Source organism: Herpailurus yagouaroundi, unplaced genomic scaffold, assembly GCF_014898765.1.
Source record: "Herpailurus yagouaroundi ecotype Mexico unplaced genomic scaffold, PumYag 198, whole genome shotgun sequence".
Taxonomy (NCBI): Eukaryota; Metazoa; Chordata; class Mammalia; order Carnivora; family Felidae; genus Herpailurus; species Herpailurus yagouaroundi.
This window is the reverse complement of record NW_024412429.1, coordinates 15073435-15090570: the sequence shown is the minus strand read 5'-3', so window position 1 is coordinate 15090570 and position 17136 is coordinate 15073435. Positions and strand designations below refer to the sequence as shown.

The 17136-nt window shown below is 39.2% G+C and overlaps 1 protein-coding gene across 17 annotated transcripts in view; it reads right to left on the bottom strand.

Moving 5' to 3' along the window:
- SYNE1 (spectrin repeat containing nuclear envelope protein 1) overlaps positions 1 to 17136 on the bottom strand; it is a 480816-nt gene that overhangs the window by 291087 nt on the left and 172593 nt on the right. For all 17 annotated transcript variants that reach the window (XR_005782621.1, XM_040448857.1, XM_040448858.1 and 14 more), the window contains 9 exons: positions 14217 to 14390; positions 11866 to 12024; positions 11401 to 11565; positions 9660 to 9794; positions 7335 to 7493; positions 6925 to 7133; positions 6203 to 6311; positions 4390 to 4554; positions 1213 to 1380 (listed from right to left, as the gene is read on the bottom strand). Coding sequence is in view for 16 of the 17 variants with exons in the window: in XM_040448857.1 (XP_040304791.1) it covers positions 1213 to 1380; positions 4390 to 4554; positions 6203 to 6311; positions 6925 to 7133; positions 7335 to 7493; positions 9660 to 9794; positions 11401 to 11565; positions 11866 to 12024; positions 14217 to 14390 (1443 nt within the window). In the remaining variant the exon portion in view is untranslated. The remainder of the gene's footprint in view (positions 1 to 1212; positions 1381 to 4389; positions 4555 to 6202; positions 6312 to 6924; positions 7134 to 7334; positions 7494 to 9659; positions 9795 to 11400; positions 11566 to 11865; positions 12025 to 14216; positions 14391 to 17136) is intronic.

The window sequence follows — 17136 nt, the reverse complement described above, 5'->3', positions numbered from 1 at the left end:
AGTAAACAAAGGCATATATCCAAGCATGTGATCCAAGAAATGTGAACAGTTTTAAAATATTAATGTAAATATCTGTAATCTCACATTTCTCTGACTTAAACGGACACTCAAACACAACTTTTACAATGATTGAGACTAGTGTAACACCAAGCATTATGTTTTATTGTGCTCACAGCCTTGTTATAATTATTAAATAAATCTATAAAGCCTAGAGACTGCAGTTTTACATGTACTCATATATATATATATATATACACACACACACACACAAACACACTTAATGCATACACTCTTAATGCAACTTCCATGTTTATATATTATCATATATAAAATTAGCTAACATTTTGCTATATGTTAAGTTAGCCAGAATTTTGTTATTAAAATATTTGATTTGAATCATTCTTCTACTTATATTGAGTTTGGCAAGTAAGTTGGCTCAAATTGTTTATTATCAATACATGTACCAGAATTTCTTTACTTCCAGTTCTAATCCTTCATAAGAGGATACTATTCTGAAAAGTCTGGTACTTCATGTGCTTTATAATTTTCCAAACTGAGATGTATTCAAAGTTGTAAATTGAAGAGCAGGATTTTAACCTTATGGCAAAGAATAGTGATCTTAAATATGAAGCACTTTATCTCTATGCTTTCCTTCTCTGTTACGAAAACGACAAATGAGCAAGTTTTATGAAGGTTTTCATAACTCACTCAACCAACTTTCTCTCTATAATATTCCTTGAACTTTTTGATATCATTCAATCACTTGGGCTAGGAATTTATCTTGCAGGCTCTTCTGAAATGGCTAATACTGAACAGAGAACAGAGGTACAAAGTTTTTGTTTTGTTTTGTTTTTTTTCCAACTTTTATTTATTTTTGGGACAGAGAGAGACAGAGCATGAACGGGCGAGGGGCAGAGAGAGAGGGAGACACAGAATCGGAAACAGGCTCCAGGCTCTGAGCCGTCAGCCCAGAGCCCAACGCGGGGCTCGAACTCAAGGACGGCGAGATCGTGACCTGGCTGAAGTCGGACGCTTAACCGACTGCGCCACCCAGGTGCCCCTGTTTTGTTTTTTTTAACCATTCAAGTGGATTCCTTCCTACACCCCCTTCCCTTTGCCCTCATCCTGTGGACGTACACTTCCCTTGATCTCTCTGGCTCTGTCAGTGACTAATGAACTTCACATAAGTGCCTTGGATAAAGCGCGTCCTACCTGGTGATGAAGAAGTAATTGCTGTGCTTCAAACAGATTTTCAGTGTCCAAGATCTTCTCAGCTTGCTCCTGGACTTCTTTAGAGTCAGAAATCAACTCTCCAAGGGAACTTTTGACTATTTCTTTGTACTGGACACAGTCCCCAAAGTTGCTTAACATCTTTTCAACCTAGATTTTCATGAAAAATTGTAACTCATATGATGCTCATGTAATCTTAAAGATTTTAAGAATATATGTAAAGTCTATCTCAAGAACTTAAAATACATACACAGATCTCTAACTTTTATTCTTTCATATACTTTTGAGGTTTATTTAGTTATTAGTAAACTGACATTTATGTGAATTGCAAGCCTCATTTGAGGTGGGCTCTGTGCCCACTCAACCTGGCAATTGAGGCAGGGTAACAACAGTGGGTATATTGTATCTATTATCTCCTGGATCCCTTTAATTACAATCCCATGACTGAAATCCAATTATAAGTTATAAAAGTGCATTATAAGAAAGTTGAATCCACCCTTTTCAAAGTAATTAGAGAAAAAGTTTGTGGGGGGGGTATTAAAAGAATATTTATTGAAAATGCAATTCCAGTATTTTTACATAACCATAACATAATTTCTAATTTTGTGGCTATGTAGTGAATTCTTTTTCCTAAATTTTAAGCTTTCTCTTCTGTCTAATTTCTGCTTCCTCTAGTTCAGTGTCACCAGCATCTTTTCTTTTCCAAGCCAGTCGTTCTCCAGCTTCACTAAGATTTTCACGTTGTGTACCATTTGTGTTCCACAGAAGCTTTCAGTTTCTCTTTCTCTAATTTATCTTTTTCTTTGACCTGCTTCTGCTCTGAGTTTGGCCCAGGTAACCTGAGTGTGCTATTTTTCAAACAAAGCAATAAGACCCATGAAAACCACAAACTTCAGATCTCAGTAAATCACAGCTCTTGTGGAAAGAAGTGATTCACCATTACATATTGTCAATCTACCCACAGCCTTTTTTGCCTTACATTGGACAATCGCAAACACTTCGTGTCCAACAATAATTTAAATGCTAAATGGATTGATAATCACAGGATGCACTGAATGTGTCAAATCCATCTTTTAATATAAATCTTTACATGAACAACATGAATGTTTTCCATTATTCTTTCTTTGCTTTTACTAGTGATGAAGTAACATATAAAGGTATGAATATAAACTATGCAGAAGTTTAAGGTAGATGAGTGTGCAAAGAATTAATGTGTCTATTTGTTAGAGATAGATTTTTGCTACAAGTCCCATGGGCAATGTCATGAGTGTACTTAGAGGATACAGTAAATAAATGGGTTTGGTAAAGTGTTAGGGAGACTGATAATTTCTAATTTTAAAGGCTGCCAAAGTGTTTTATGTGTGTGTGTGGGGGTGGAACAAAATATAAACTCATCTATCGATGTAACTAAAACTATTTTTAGGTCTTGGATCAAAGATCACTGGCACATATATTTAGTTTTTAAAACTATAACCATTATTTTTGCCCTTACCAGCTTCTTTATCAAAGAAAGAATAGAGAAGAATGATGTCAGAATTTTACTTAAAGTATGGCAGTGGCACCAACTAGACTATTATCATGAAAGATGGTTATCACAAGGATTGAAATAACTCATGTTCCAAAATTTGACTAATGCTATCACTCTTTTCAATTAGTCAAAAATTCTTAAGAAAGCTGACACATAATATCAAAATTTCCACATAAAACTAAAATCACATGCAGTTCAGAGTATTTTGAGCTTACGAAAATTCACTGCTAGAGTCTCAAACAGATCTACATGCATTGAAAATATAAAAGGTTAGTTGATCAAACTGTTACATTAAGGACATCTACAGAGAATTCCAAATCTTTAGAATCAGGGAACTTTAAGCCATCCAGATGATCATTTTTCCATGCAAGTTTATAAATGACTTTAAGAAATAATAGTAACAGTCTATTCAACTTTCCATTCTTACATTATCTTCGCGTACACAAACTCATTAGACTTGCATGGCAATCTGGTCAGTGAAAATGTTCTTGCTGAGGGTAGAAAGGGCCCTACCAGAAATGAAGGAGATAGGTTTGTGTATTTTAATCCACAGAGGAATATAAACACTGAAACGTATTAATAAGAAGTTTAAAATGAGTAGCTCTTGGGACGCTGGGTGGCTCAGTCAGTTGAGCATTGACTTCAGCTCAGGTCATGATCTTGCAGTCTGTGAATCTGAGACCTGCATCAGCCTCTGTGCAGATAGCTCAGAGCCTGGAGCCTGGTTCAAATTCTGTGTCTCCCCCTCTCTGTGCCCCTCCTCCATTCATGCTCTGTCTCTCTGTCGCTCTCTCTCAAATAAACATTAAAAAAAAAGTTATTTCAAATGAGTAGGTCTGGCATAAAATAGATTTTACTGGTCTGTTAAAATGGAATATTTTATTATTATCAACTATCGGTTATTAAGCATTTACCGTCAGGCACTGAGTATAGGTGCTATAGTATAGTATGGGCACTAGTAGGTTTTATTTTTATTTTTTAATTTTTTTTTAAACGTTTTATTTGTTTTTGAGACAGAGAGAGACAGAGCATGAATGGGGCAGGGGCAGAGAGAGAGGGAGACACAGAATCGGAAGCAGGCTCCAGGCTCTGAGCCATCAGCCCAGAGCCCAACGCGGGGCTCGAACTCACAGACCGCGAGATCGTGACCTGAGCGGAAGTCGGACGCTTAACCGACTGAGCCACCCAGGCACCCCGGCACTAGTAGGTTTTATAAGAAAGAAAATCAAGGCCCAGAAATGTTAAATGACAAGGTCAAGATTACATAGGAAGCAGACTATCAGAGTTAAATTCTAACCTTGGGTTTGTTGAACTCCCAAGCCTGTGTACCTAACCTCTATAATATAGCTTCAACTGACCATGAACCAACGCTTTTAGTAAGAGTAAAAAGTGTGGATCTGATAAGCTTTATACTTTAGATACAGGTTATTATTCTGAATTAACATATCCAAGAATGACACCAATCGTAATTCAAACATCTTCCCCACCAATCTTCATATGAATAAGTATCTTCACTACTGTGTTTCAACTATACTTTACATAATTACTTCTTAAACCATAACCCAAAGTAAAAGAGCCTTCCAGATTTCTCACCCAGAACTATCTATTTAGAGTATGAGTAAATGGTATACCTCTGACAACAAAGCTATGAGAGCCTTGAAAGAACTAGATAATTTTGCCAACTCATCTCCTTGCTTTTGGGCTTCATTCTCAGAAGAAACTTCAATTAAAATTTTAAGCCTGGATTTCAGCCAGTTGAGAGTCTCACCCTTTGTGGTAACACCATTTCTGATCTCCTGGAATGAAAGAACAGTTTTGATGAGCAAAATACACTGTGAATCAAGAAAGGACTCAGCCTAAGAAAGTTCATACGGTGGAGGTAGGAGAACCAGGCATTTGTTCATCAGTAGAGTGCCTGCTGATTTCACTTTTCGTTTACATCTTTAAGGAAAGTCCCTAAGTGCTAGGAAAACAAAAAACAAAAAACAAAAAACTTTCCCAATGTCAAAACCTGATATGTAAAATCAAACCTCTCATAACAAAAAGCTAACTAGATGCTTAGTTCATAACTAGATGGTCATATATCTATAGATATTCCTTTGATCACAAATAAAAATGCCTCTAAAAGTACTATAGAAAAATATGTGATACCAAAATTGGAAATTATATATTATCTTATTTTCTGTTAGCTGGAAGGAATATGATATTTTTAGAAAAAGAAAAAAAAAGGTTGAAAGAGCCCTTTTTTTAATGAGCTGATTTCTTTTTGTTTGAAGAGTTTAGTTGTTGAATATTATTATGGATGCCCTAAAAATTGATTTTAACTTAACTGACTTAGATCTTATGCCTCATTTTGTGACTTTATTGAAATCAGTTCTCCAGATAGTAGGATGTGCAAATAGGAGCACAGCTCTAATCCAGGAAGCGAGGGCTTACTGGCCAGGACAAGGCCAGAAATATTCCGGGGCCTCGGCCCTTGTAAGGTCTGGGAACTGTGGGAGGGATGATCTGGGAAGCCTCTCCCTCCTACACACGCTCCGGGTGCATGAGGAAACCCAAGGTGCTGCTACAGAGGACCTTCCAGGGCACATTCACACAAACAGAAAATGACTAGTTCCACAATCAAGTGATCTCTTCATTCTAAGATGTGAATTTTTTTTTTGGTACTATATAATAGCAACCAATGACACATATAGATATCCTCCTATAGGTAGAGCATGACATTATTGAGGATCTCTAGCATTTACAGGGATTATAAATTTACTAGAAAAACGTGGACCTCAGAAGATAGGAATAGAAAGGAAACACGTTCTCATTAACAGCTACCGTGTGACTTGCATGAGCTCAAAATGCTGAAAGATAAGGATTTTCACAATGGCGTGTGCCTATAAGACAGAATAGGCCATGCTAAGGAGGAGGAGGTTGCTGTGGTCATTCACAGGATGCGAACTGGGTTCAGGCTTGAGGTTCTGTCCGCTGGCTCCGTTTATCAGGCTGTACCCACGCTCACAGAGCTGATCCGATCCAGACTGAAGGTGACATGAGAAATGATGCTTAGAGACCTTGCCCAATTCCCTCATTCTGTGAGCTGCCTTTTGAATGGCTGAAAATGTATAACAACCTATAGTGTTCTTGTTTTTCCGCGACAATTCTTAAATCTCTGCTGTGTTATGTGCCCACGCATGCAATTTTCCTCTCAAGATTTCCCATTAGCTAAAGATGTATTAGAGGTACCCCTGAGTATGACTAAGTCTCAAAGCTAACAGCAATTCAATAGAAAATCCTCCATACTTCTTCTCTACAATAACATGAGGAGACTTCTTTTTAAGACAGTTTTCGAGAACTTAATTTTTTTACAGAAAGAAAAAAAATATATCATTTGTCTACCATTAATTTTCTTACTAGTGCAAATTTTCCAGTCACAAAATATGGCCCAGAACTAACCTCTACGGCATGTTTAATCTCTCCATGGTTGGCGGTATCGATGGGCTCATTCTTAAACCCTTTCAATTGTGTCTCCTTTGCAGATATCCAAGATGAGAACTCAGAAATTCTGAAATAACACAAGTATCTTCTTATTAAAGGGAGAAAATATCCCAGTGGTTAAAATACATTTTCTCTTTTGACTTTATTCATGGAAGTTTAATGAAGTTTAGCAAGTCAAGTAACAAATTTTCTAGGAGCTGTTCCTTTACCATGAAGCTCGGGGCAGGGGTGCCTCTGGGCACTTTTCACATAGGAGGAAAGAGAAGGCAGAGTAGATGGAGTTCAGCTAAGGAAACCGATGTGTCCCAGGGCCTGAGCACGTGGAGGAAGGAAGCACCTGAGGTCTGGCCTCTTCTGTCTCCAGCAGATGGAGACAGAAACCCAGAGGCAGAGGCCCCCCCTCTAGTACTATGAGGGAACCGGGGAGCAAGGAACTGCAAATTCGCTTCAAAGAGATAACATCTGGGTCACTCACAAATAAAGTGCTTCACTCTGTTTCTGACTGACGCCCATTTTTATTAAATGAAGCATTTTTATATAAGAGCCTGGGCAAGATCGCACGATTTGATTTTCTTTATTGCTGAAGACAAAACATGCATCATTACTTGTTTTGCACTGATCTCGGAATTAACAGTATTAGGACAGGTCAGATCCTCCTCCAGAAAGAGTTCCACAACTACCTTCTAGTGTAGTCCTTCCACTTGTCCCGGTCTTCCACGAGCTTCTTGTAGGTGGCGTCAATGGCAGCTCTGAGCTCTTTGAGAGTCACGTGACAGGTTTCAGGTGTGTTCCTTACTGGGTCCCGGACGGGGAGTTTCAGACACAGTTCTTCAATAAGCTGTAACCTTTTCTCACAAAGATGATGAGGACCTTTGTCACTGAAGAAAATCTAATGAGCAATAAACATTTATATAATCCCTGTGAGGATCCACACAGTACTTTCCTAGTTTCATAGAAGATTCCCATTTAGTCTACTTGTATCAAGTAATTAAGCTATTTCGTGTTTTCAGACCCAAACCAAAGTACCGGCTGTATCCTTTAGGTGACAATGTGACTTGGCGTGCCCGCGCGTGGGGTGTGTGAGACGTACCCTGTGCTCCTTAATAATCTTTTCACTGCCTTCCTGGGGCACCAGTGTGGTCTCTCGATCCAGCTCAGTTCTGCATTCTTCTACAGAAGCTAGGAATCTATTCTTCTCCACATCAATCTTCAGATGAAGCAAATGATATGGGGCTTCTCCTTGAAGGTCCTACATCCCATAGGAATATTTTTAAAATATGATACCATTTCTGATTACACACATTTTCAACTGAAGTGGCAAAAACCATAAAATATTCCCTTGGGGTCCGATGTGATTTAATCACTATCGTCTGCACCTGGCCATTATGCTTTGTACACTTCCAAGTAAGGGTTGGGGCCGTAATGAATACCTTCTGCCTGGGGGGCACATGTTTCACAGGGATCATTCTATTTAATTTTTACAACAGCCTCACACAATATTAATATTCCTATTTTACAGGTCAGACCACTGAGGCTCAGGGGTAAGTAGAAAAGCTAGATTTGAATCTAAATTTAAATCATGCCCTGAGTCCCCCCAGCATATGTCTTTTTTAATTCTGTCAATGACCCTGTGAGATAGGAAGAACCTATATTATACTCACTACACAAAAGGCGAAGATAAGAAAACTTTTATTAGTAAAAATGCCAGGGTGAAACAGCCCACACCTGTGACTACCTGCCATGTCTCTTTCCTTAGAGCATTCCTCAAGTAAACAGGGCATCCAGCACGCAAGCAACATGAAATGTTTTATGTTCTTTCTGACATAAGAATAAGCTATATGATTACCTTCAGGCTTACAATTATTAGTTTTAGCTAACTTGTATCCTATGGTATTTATAAATTTTTTTAATGTTTATTTATTTTTGAGAGACAGAGCACAAGCAGGGGAGGGGCACAGAGAGAGGGGAACACAGAATCCGAAGCAGGCTCCAGGCTCCGAGCTGTCAGCACAGAGCCTGATGTGGGGCTTGAACCCACGGACCTTGAGATCATGACCTGAAGTGAAGTCGGACACTTAACTGACTGAGCCGCCCAGGTACCCCTATCCTATGGTATTTAAAAGGTTACTTTTAAAATAAAATACTAAGATAACTGATGAGAAAGATGATCTGGGGCTATGGAAAGACTGGACCAGATTATATCCTAGAGAGCTTAATGTTGTGAATGTCTGTGTGTAGAAAATAAATACAGCTTTCATTTAGAATCTCTATTCTATAATACATTTATGATATTTTAAGTTTTAAAGACATATTAGAAAACTTGGGTTTAAGGATTTTTTAATTTTCAAATTTAGCAAGTAAAACATTATGTCCTTAACTGAGTTTTTCCTATGCATAGAGCTGATTTTATAGCCTATGTTACTGAGATGGAGAAAACAAAAAAATCCAGAGATTCACAAAACCTGATGGAAAGTGTTTTGGTTGCCTATCTTTCAGACCCCGTGACTTCTTCATATAACACACATGAAGTTCGCCACTCCCTGTGACCTTGTGATAGCACTGGTCAACCTGTTGCTACAGTAGGTTTTCTCCAGGCTGGGGAAGACAGCCTTCAATTCTGAAATCAACTTCCATGTGATGAGTGCAGTGTGGGGCACTCAGGTTAGACATGCCAAGTGGATCCCTACATCCCCAGCTTCTGTGCTTTCTCTCCTGCTCTCTCTCTCTTCCAGTTCCTGTTACTCCTCCTTCCCATGTACCCCAGACCCCTGCTTCTTCTTTAAAATCTGAGCTCAAAGCTAGTTACTTGATTCACTCCTTTCCACTCCCCAAGTAGGCCCACTTCTCTCTACAAAAGCTTTCATATGTATTACTTACACTTTTGGGGACTTATTATATATTGTACTTTCATTATCTGCAACTAATTATCTTCCCCACTGGACTCGAAGCTCTTTGGGGAATTGGATCATGCTATGTTCATTGCTGAGTCCTTAACTAATAAATGTTCATATTTACATTTCTGAGGTCATAACAATCTAAACCAGATGGTAAAATCCTTGAAAACAGCGAAATGTTATAGTATTTCTACCATAATTTATTTAAGTGGGTTTACTGATGTTGCTGAATAAGTTAAATGCCCTTGTCATTCCTATCCCCAAACCTACGCAGGAAAAGAAAAAGAGTGCTCTTAAGTAATATGATAAAATTGATGCTACTAAAAAAATGAGAAAAACAAAATTCTCTCAGACTTTATCATGCTTTATTCAAGTTCAGTTTTTTCAGTGGGAGAAGTAACTATGGTGACCTTCCATGACTTCCTACATTTCTCTTACAATCGAACTTTAATCCCCTCATGCTCTGTCCCATCATGCATGATACGTACTTATGTCCGTGCGTCCATTATGTCCTGACTCACCTTCCACTGTTTATGGAGCTTTCTAACAGCTTCCTGCAGGCCCTGCTGTTCCTGCTCAGGGAGGATGTCAGTGAGCTCGTCGCAAGCTTTCAGGAAAGCATTGAGCACTCTCTGATCCAGCTGACTGAAAAATTCCTGGCGTGGAGGGGGAGGGGGTTACGAGTGTCAGACAGAATAAAAGGCAGCATCTACACACCATACAGTCAAGCAGTCACGCCTCAACTCGAAACGAGCCCATTAGCCAGCCAGTGCCCTCTTTAAACCTTGCTGGCAACTATGATTTTTTTTTTTTAAGGAATGAACTATAATTATCTATAGTTATGAGTCAGAAGCCACCACATCTGAAATTCAACTAGTACTTTTCATTTTTTAGAAAGAAATATCTTTGCAGTTTTCAAATTTGGTAGAATATTCTGGAAGGCCAAGGGGCCAAAAACCTTGATTCCCTATAATAGAGTTTTCATTCCTCTCTGGTAAAGTCAGAAGAGCAGAACTGAAACTAGTGTTTAGCCTTGCAATTCCTCATACCCTAGCTACAATGTGTCTCAGGCCCTGCTGGTTCATTATGAGCCATTTCCATCCACATCCAGGCGAATACACACGACCCCACAGGCTACGGACAGAACTGTGCCCACCGACGTCTGCCAAATTCCTATGTTGAATCCCTAACCCCCAGTGTAATGAAATTTGGAGATGAGGCCTATGGGGTGATGAGATGAGGTCATGAGGGTGGGTCCCTCATGATGGAATTAGTGCCCTTATAAGAAGAGACATCAAAGATCTTGCTCCCTATTTATCTCCATCTTACGAGAAGAAAGTGAGAATGACCATCTACAAGCCAGGAAGAGAGTCCTCACCAAACCCAAACTGTGAGAAAATAAGTGCCCATTGCTTAAGCACCCAGTGCATGCATAAATATATGGCACACCATGCAGATAAATACAACACGTGTGCACATCAACGCATGACCAAGTCTCACACAGACTCAGGAGTATGTCCGCGGAGATATTTTGAAACAACAGTGGTTCAAACCAGAAAGTGCCACACGGCACCACGCGTCTAAACTGAAGGAGATGCTGGCTGGTCACCGACATCACAGTCAGCTGCGTCACAGATATATTGCAGTCATCATGCGGTAGTGTGGTTCATACAAATATCCACTGGAATTTCAGGGAAAATAACTCAAAGTACATGTTCTCAGAGGGGCCATCATCTCCACTTGGCGTTGATCACTAACATTTTTAATACTGAAATGATTTAAATGAGTATGATTAACAGGAAGATGGCTTCACGATAGGACAAGCTGTGGATCAGCTACCAAACTTCAAGGCACGTGGTGTTCATACTACAATATGGAGGATTCATGAAATGAGCACAGAGACTTAGCCATCCACCTAAAATTATCTCTTAAAAAGAGTTATGTTGGTTACGTAAAAATTTCTCACCTAACAATGAACAGTCATTTGGAGAGCCTGAATTCTATATCCTATAACTCTCTACTCCCTCAGGGACTTAGGAATGGCCAATTATAATGCTGCTCATCAGTTGCCCTTGAAGTTCTTTTTGCTGCTGCCCTTTTCTTTAGATCTCATAACCTAAAATGTTTCTGCCTCCCTAACTCACCTCTTCTTCCCTGTTCTCCTCAAACACTCAGTATTAGATCGGAGCACACTTTTTACTTTTCACCCAAGACCACTTGTCCGTGTCCTCAGCTCAAGTGCCCCATGAAGGATAAACTCACTGTATGTTTCTTCAGGAGGTCTTCTGGGTTCCCCTTTTCCTCCAGGCCCTCCTGAGCGATCCGTAGCACCTTCTCCAACTCTGCTCGAGACTCTTCAAATTTCTTCATCAAGCGACTATTGGTTTCCACATGTTTCTTCCAGTCTCCAATTTTCTTCACCATATTCTTGATTTAAAAAATAATCATAATGTGATGCTGCTTCCGGATTACTGAAAGCATCATTTTGTTAAAGAGTATTGTTTCTTTAAAAATAAAAAAACACTTGGAAGGAATACATTTCATTATGAGAGTAAGCAACTCCTTTTTAACATTGATGAATATTAAGAAAACAAGTAAAATGATTGGTTCCAAACCTCAGTAGGCAAGACATTTAGCAAGAGTGGAAGCATGACACGTGATGGTTAGATGTCCTCATTCCTTGTATTTTTCCCTGGCTCGTGTCTCTATAGCACAGAGAGAGCTTACCTGGAAAGCACCGTGGGCATCTGCAATCTGTCTGTGCAGCTTCGTCTGATCAAAATGCTTTAACACACTGCTCAAGGTCACGAACTTTTGAACGTTTTGACTGCCTTTCTCAATCTGCGTCATGGTTTTCTTACAGCTCTCTTGACAAGCTGACAGTTCCTACAGGGAAAGGAAACCCACAACAATAGTATTTAAAACAGTGAGAAAAAGAAGGAAAGAGAGGAACCATTACAAAACAATAAGAACAACATTATATAGCTTTTAGGCTTTTAGTCAGCTATAAGTAAAATCAAAAGTACAGAGAAGTGTTTCTTTTCAGAAGAGCTCAATTTGAAGCAATCACCAAAGTCAGTGCTTTTTATATAAGGCATTTAAATGTCACATTGAGCTTTTTGAGATTTTTTTATATATTTCATGCCTGTGCTATTACCATTAAGAAAATGAAAGGGCATCAAAGTTGTTATTTCTCTAGTGCCTGCTTTGTCCATACAACTCACAGGCCTTTGGTTTACTGAGAGAACAATCACAAAATTAATCTACATATTAGGTTTTAATCTGACTAAATAAATTTAACACCCATGCACATTATACTTTACTGAAAGAGCTGCAGCATATTACATACCATTTGTGTATCCCAAAAGGCACATTTGAATTCCTAAGGTTCACAAGCTGTCAGTCGACCTTTCATTAACAAAACGAGGGACCCCAGACCCTAACCACAAAAGGCAACAGCCTGGTGGGTGTGGGAGGACATGTAGGTGTCACACAGTCACCGGATGAGAAGCCATGGTGACCCAGGGCTTTCCACCTCTGCTTCGTAACCTGGCATCATAGTGGTTTCTACAGTTGATAGATGCATGGAAATTAGCCCAGTCAAAGGCCAACAGTCACTTTTTGACTTGAAGCCGCCACACTATTTGCATTTTGACATCCTCGACTGCTTTGGAAAAGTATTTCAAACTGCTCATTTGGATACCGGTTTTGGGAATCTAGATACAAATATTAAGACCAAGGGTTTTGTTTTGTTTTGGCAAAATGGAATAAGGACACACTTCTTCCTTTTGAAGATTTAGGAGGTCAGAGAGTAACATATGTTAACAAAGATATTATTAAATATTATTAGTATTATTATTACTAAAATATCAAATGTTATTTTAATTGTGGAAGGATTCTTTGGTGGCAATGTATAGTGATTTGAGAATGTGAGACATGGCAACCTGACTCAAAGTGAGAAACAATCTTTATCCAATAAAATGAGAGCCCACTAGAACAGGGTTTGGTGGTATAATCATCATGGCTCTATTATCAATAATAATAATAATAATAATAATAATAACTAGTTATAGAGTACGTATTATGTGCCACTGTGTGCTAAGTACATTATAGAATATCTAATGTAGTCTTCACAATAAGCTCTCAACTAGGTATTATTACCTGCATTTTAAGCATAAAAGCTAATCAAGGCTTTGTAATTTGTTACTTCAGATCTATGATCCGAATATCTATATGACACTTCAGATACTCTTGGCTCTTTCTACTAAGTGATGCTGCCTTCCTTCCAGGAGTCTTTTTCAATGAAGGCAGTGGCAAACCTTTTGCCCGTTAAGTTTCACCCTCCTCTGATGGATGGGGTCATTTGTAATAAACCACCTAAACAAGTCCATTAACTTCAAGAGAGGGAAGCTGTTCTGCAGAGAGATCTGCTTACTAAAACTGAGACAAAGAAAAATAATTATCACTCCAAACACATTCCCAGAACTTTATGATTGTATAATCTCAGAGGCAAAGAAAACCTTAAGACACAGATTATAGGGACACCTGGGTGCCTCAGTCGGTTAAGCGTCCTATTTCAGCTCAGGTCGTGATCTCACAGTTTGTGAGTTCAAGCCCCGCATCAGGCTCTGGGCTGAAAGCTCAGCGCCTGGAACCTGCTTCGGATTCTGTGACCCCCTCTCTCTCTGTCTCTTCCCTTCTTATATTCTGTCGCCCTCTCTCAAAAATAAATGAGCATTAAAAAAAAAAAAGATTTAAAAAAGACATAGATTATAGACACTGGATAGAAATAGAATGCAACTGTTTACTTTTATATATATCTAAATACATACAATTTTTAATTTGGTTATAAAAATTTTATCTCTATGTAAATTTACATAGATAGATATTTTATTTTATCTTTAGTGGACAGGGTTTTCATCTTTGGACAAGATGTGTATTTTTGTTTTGAGTTGCCAGCGCTACTCTAGAAAAATGTCTCCTGTCCTAACTGAATTCCTGCCACTGTGGGCACCACCTCAGTCCCACTAAACGCGCTTTAAAAATAACCATGTCTCCTCACGGGGACTTTCCCTTACCTGATGTTTCTGTTTAAAAAGGGCACTGGATTGTGCTTCACGCTCGAGAACTGCCATCATTTCATGGATTTTCGCAAGCGAGTCATAAAAGAACGTCACCTGCTTTTCCAGTTCTTCCAATGGGATCAACAGCTGCTGAGACTCATAAAGGAGTGGAGGGCAACATTCTTTGACCTTTAAAAAGACAAAAACAAAAATTCCGTCAAACGCCGCTAAGTAACACAAGCTCAGGACACTGTTCACACCTCTGAGAACATTTTCTTCAGCGAAGCCGTCATTCGGTGCTTGCAGATCTCCAAAGACTCTTATTTAATGATACTTCCTTTTACTGTTACATTTTGATATAAAAACACAATACTACTCAATCACTGAGACAAATAAATGCCACAGAATTTTCCCAGGAAGATTCATCTAAAGGGTCCATCTGGATGGCACCCTCCCATCTAAACGAGGCTGTTAGTGAGCCAGATGGCATCGAATTCTCCCTCATAAACTGTGCAACTGATCTTCATTTTGGCCTCAAAACCTGACCTGAGATCGTTACGAATGACATTATCTAGACTGACTTTCCAACTTTATTTTCAAGGTCTCTACAACTTGAACCCTAAACTCCGGACAGACCTGTAACTTTGCTGACTCATTCTTCCCAGACAGGCCTTGTGCTTCCCTACCTCCCCCAGCAACATGTGTCACGACCCTCTGCCAATCATCTTACCCACCCCAAGCTCACAAGTCATGTACCAGTTTATTTACAAAGGTTCCCAAGCCAGGGGATGTCTCCCTAGTCTGAACTGACCCAGCCTCATCTGTCACTTGTCTTTTAAAAAATGCTGTTACTTTATACCCTTGTATTACTCTTTTTTTTTTTTTTTTTTGACAGAAAGAGAGTGTGCAAGCAGGGGAGAGAGAATCCCAAGCAAGCTCAATGCTCAGCGCAGAGCCCAACACGGGGTTCCATCCCATGACCCTGGGATCATGACCTGAGCCAAACTCAAGAGTCGGATCCTCAACCACTGAGACACCCAGGTGCCCCTACACTTGTATCAATATCAGCTTGATCTTCACAATGAGGCCATACGTTCCTGGAGATCAAGAGATCCATAAAGTTTCTGTCTTAACACCTTCATGTTGGAATGCAGGATCAAGTAGTTCTCTAAGAACTTCCTGTCCCCACTCATTTTACTTAGAATTGCTCCCAAAATATTATTCATACTTTTGGGAACCAACGAAAGGAAATGGAATACTTGTTAATAGATCATTCTCTTTTTTCTTAAATTATGAATATTCTCATGCTCTCGGATACACTGCCTAAAGGGTAAACTCACCAAAAGAAAGCTACTGATCTACTGCAACAAGGCTTTTCTAAAATGATTCTGAACAAAAGAGAATCTGCTAACACGTATAAAAATCAGTTGGTTTCTGGGTGCCTAGGTGGCTCAGTTGGTTAGGTATCTGACTCTTGATTTTGGCTCAGGTCACGATATCACGGTTTGTAAGACAGAGCCCCATGTTGGGCTTTGCACTGACAGCACAGAGCCTACTTGGGATTCTCTCTCTCCCCTGCTCATGTTCTCTCTCTCTCTCTCTCTCTGTCTCTCTCTCTCAGAATAAGTAAATAAACATCAAAATAAGTAAAAATAAATTAAAAGTCAGTGTGCTTTATAAATCTTTCCTAGATACAGCTGAAAACTTACTAAGATGCTACAACTGAAGCAGTAGCTTAAAAAAGCAGGGGGGCGCCTGGGTGGTGCAGTCGGTTAAGCGTCCGACTTCAGCCAGGTCACGATCTCGCGGTCCGGGAGTTCGAGCCCCGCGTCAGGCTCTGGGCTGATGGCTCAGAGCCTGGAGCCTGTTTCCGGTTCTGTGTCTCCCTCTCTCTCTGCCCCTCCCCCGTTCATGCTCTGTCTCTCTCTGTCCCAAAAATAAATAAACGTTGAAAAAAAAAATTAAAAAAAAAAAAAAGCAGAATGACTTAGATGTGCTCAAAGGTGGGATCTGCTTTCTCACAGGTCACCTTAAATCATTAAACTTGGCCTCGGCTAAGATGTGCAAGCCCAAGATATGGCTCTGAAAGCTGTTTGAAGGTTATCAAATCAGTAACGTTGACTTTGAATTGTACCCAATCTTTACAGATAACATTTAACTTGAATGTTAAAAATAAAAAGAATTACAAATTAACATTCTAATATATGTCAGTTTGGCAAATGAAGTGTTCTCTTTTTTTCAATACCATGATTCTTCCTTTTTCCACTTATCTCATTTATTCCTCTTTTCATTAATTGCCCACTACTGACTTCATGTGGGTTATTCTCCTTCTGCTTGTTCTCTCCTAAATTACAGGTTTTTCTGCTGTCTTTTCCTCTGTTTCTCAATTGTTCATTACAAAATTTTCCTCTTCATTTATACTACCTCCCACCTCCTATTAAAAATTAATTACTGAAATGCAAACAATACCATCTGCATAAAACTCAACTTCAGGTAGATAAGAAATCCCAATGGAACCTTCCAAAGGTCTTAAGGAAAATCCCCCAATAGAACAGAAAAGTCTTATGGCTGGTGTTTAGTGTTCACTGGGTTCCCTGTACACAGATGGCACAAATGTATATATCTTGAGTCTAAGGTGAGCTCTGTGAGCTGAAGAGAGCAGAATTTCCACGTTCCAGACTATTCACACAGAAAATAGCATAAATACTCTTAGAACAGTCAAATAAACCTCAATAAAAAGGACATTTGGGAACTCTTTCTCATTTAAATGTATGATCTCTTCCTCTTCCTTATCTCCCCCCTTGTTGGATGACATTTCACTGACCCCTTATTTCTCCAGAAGAGACCGATCGATTTTATTAAAATAAACCTCCTAGTACTTCCAAATTAACAGAGGTATTACTTGACATCAGCTCCATAGTTTCATTTGTTAAAC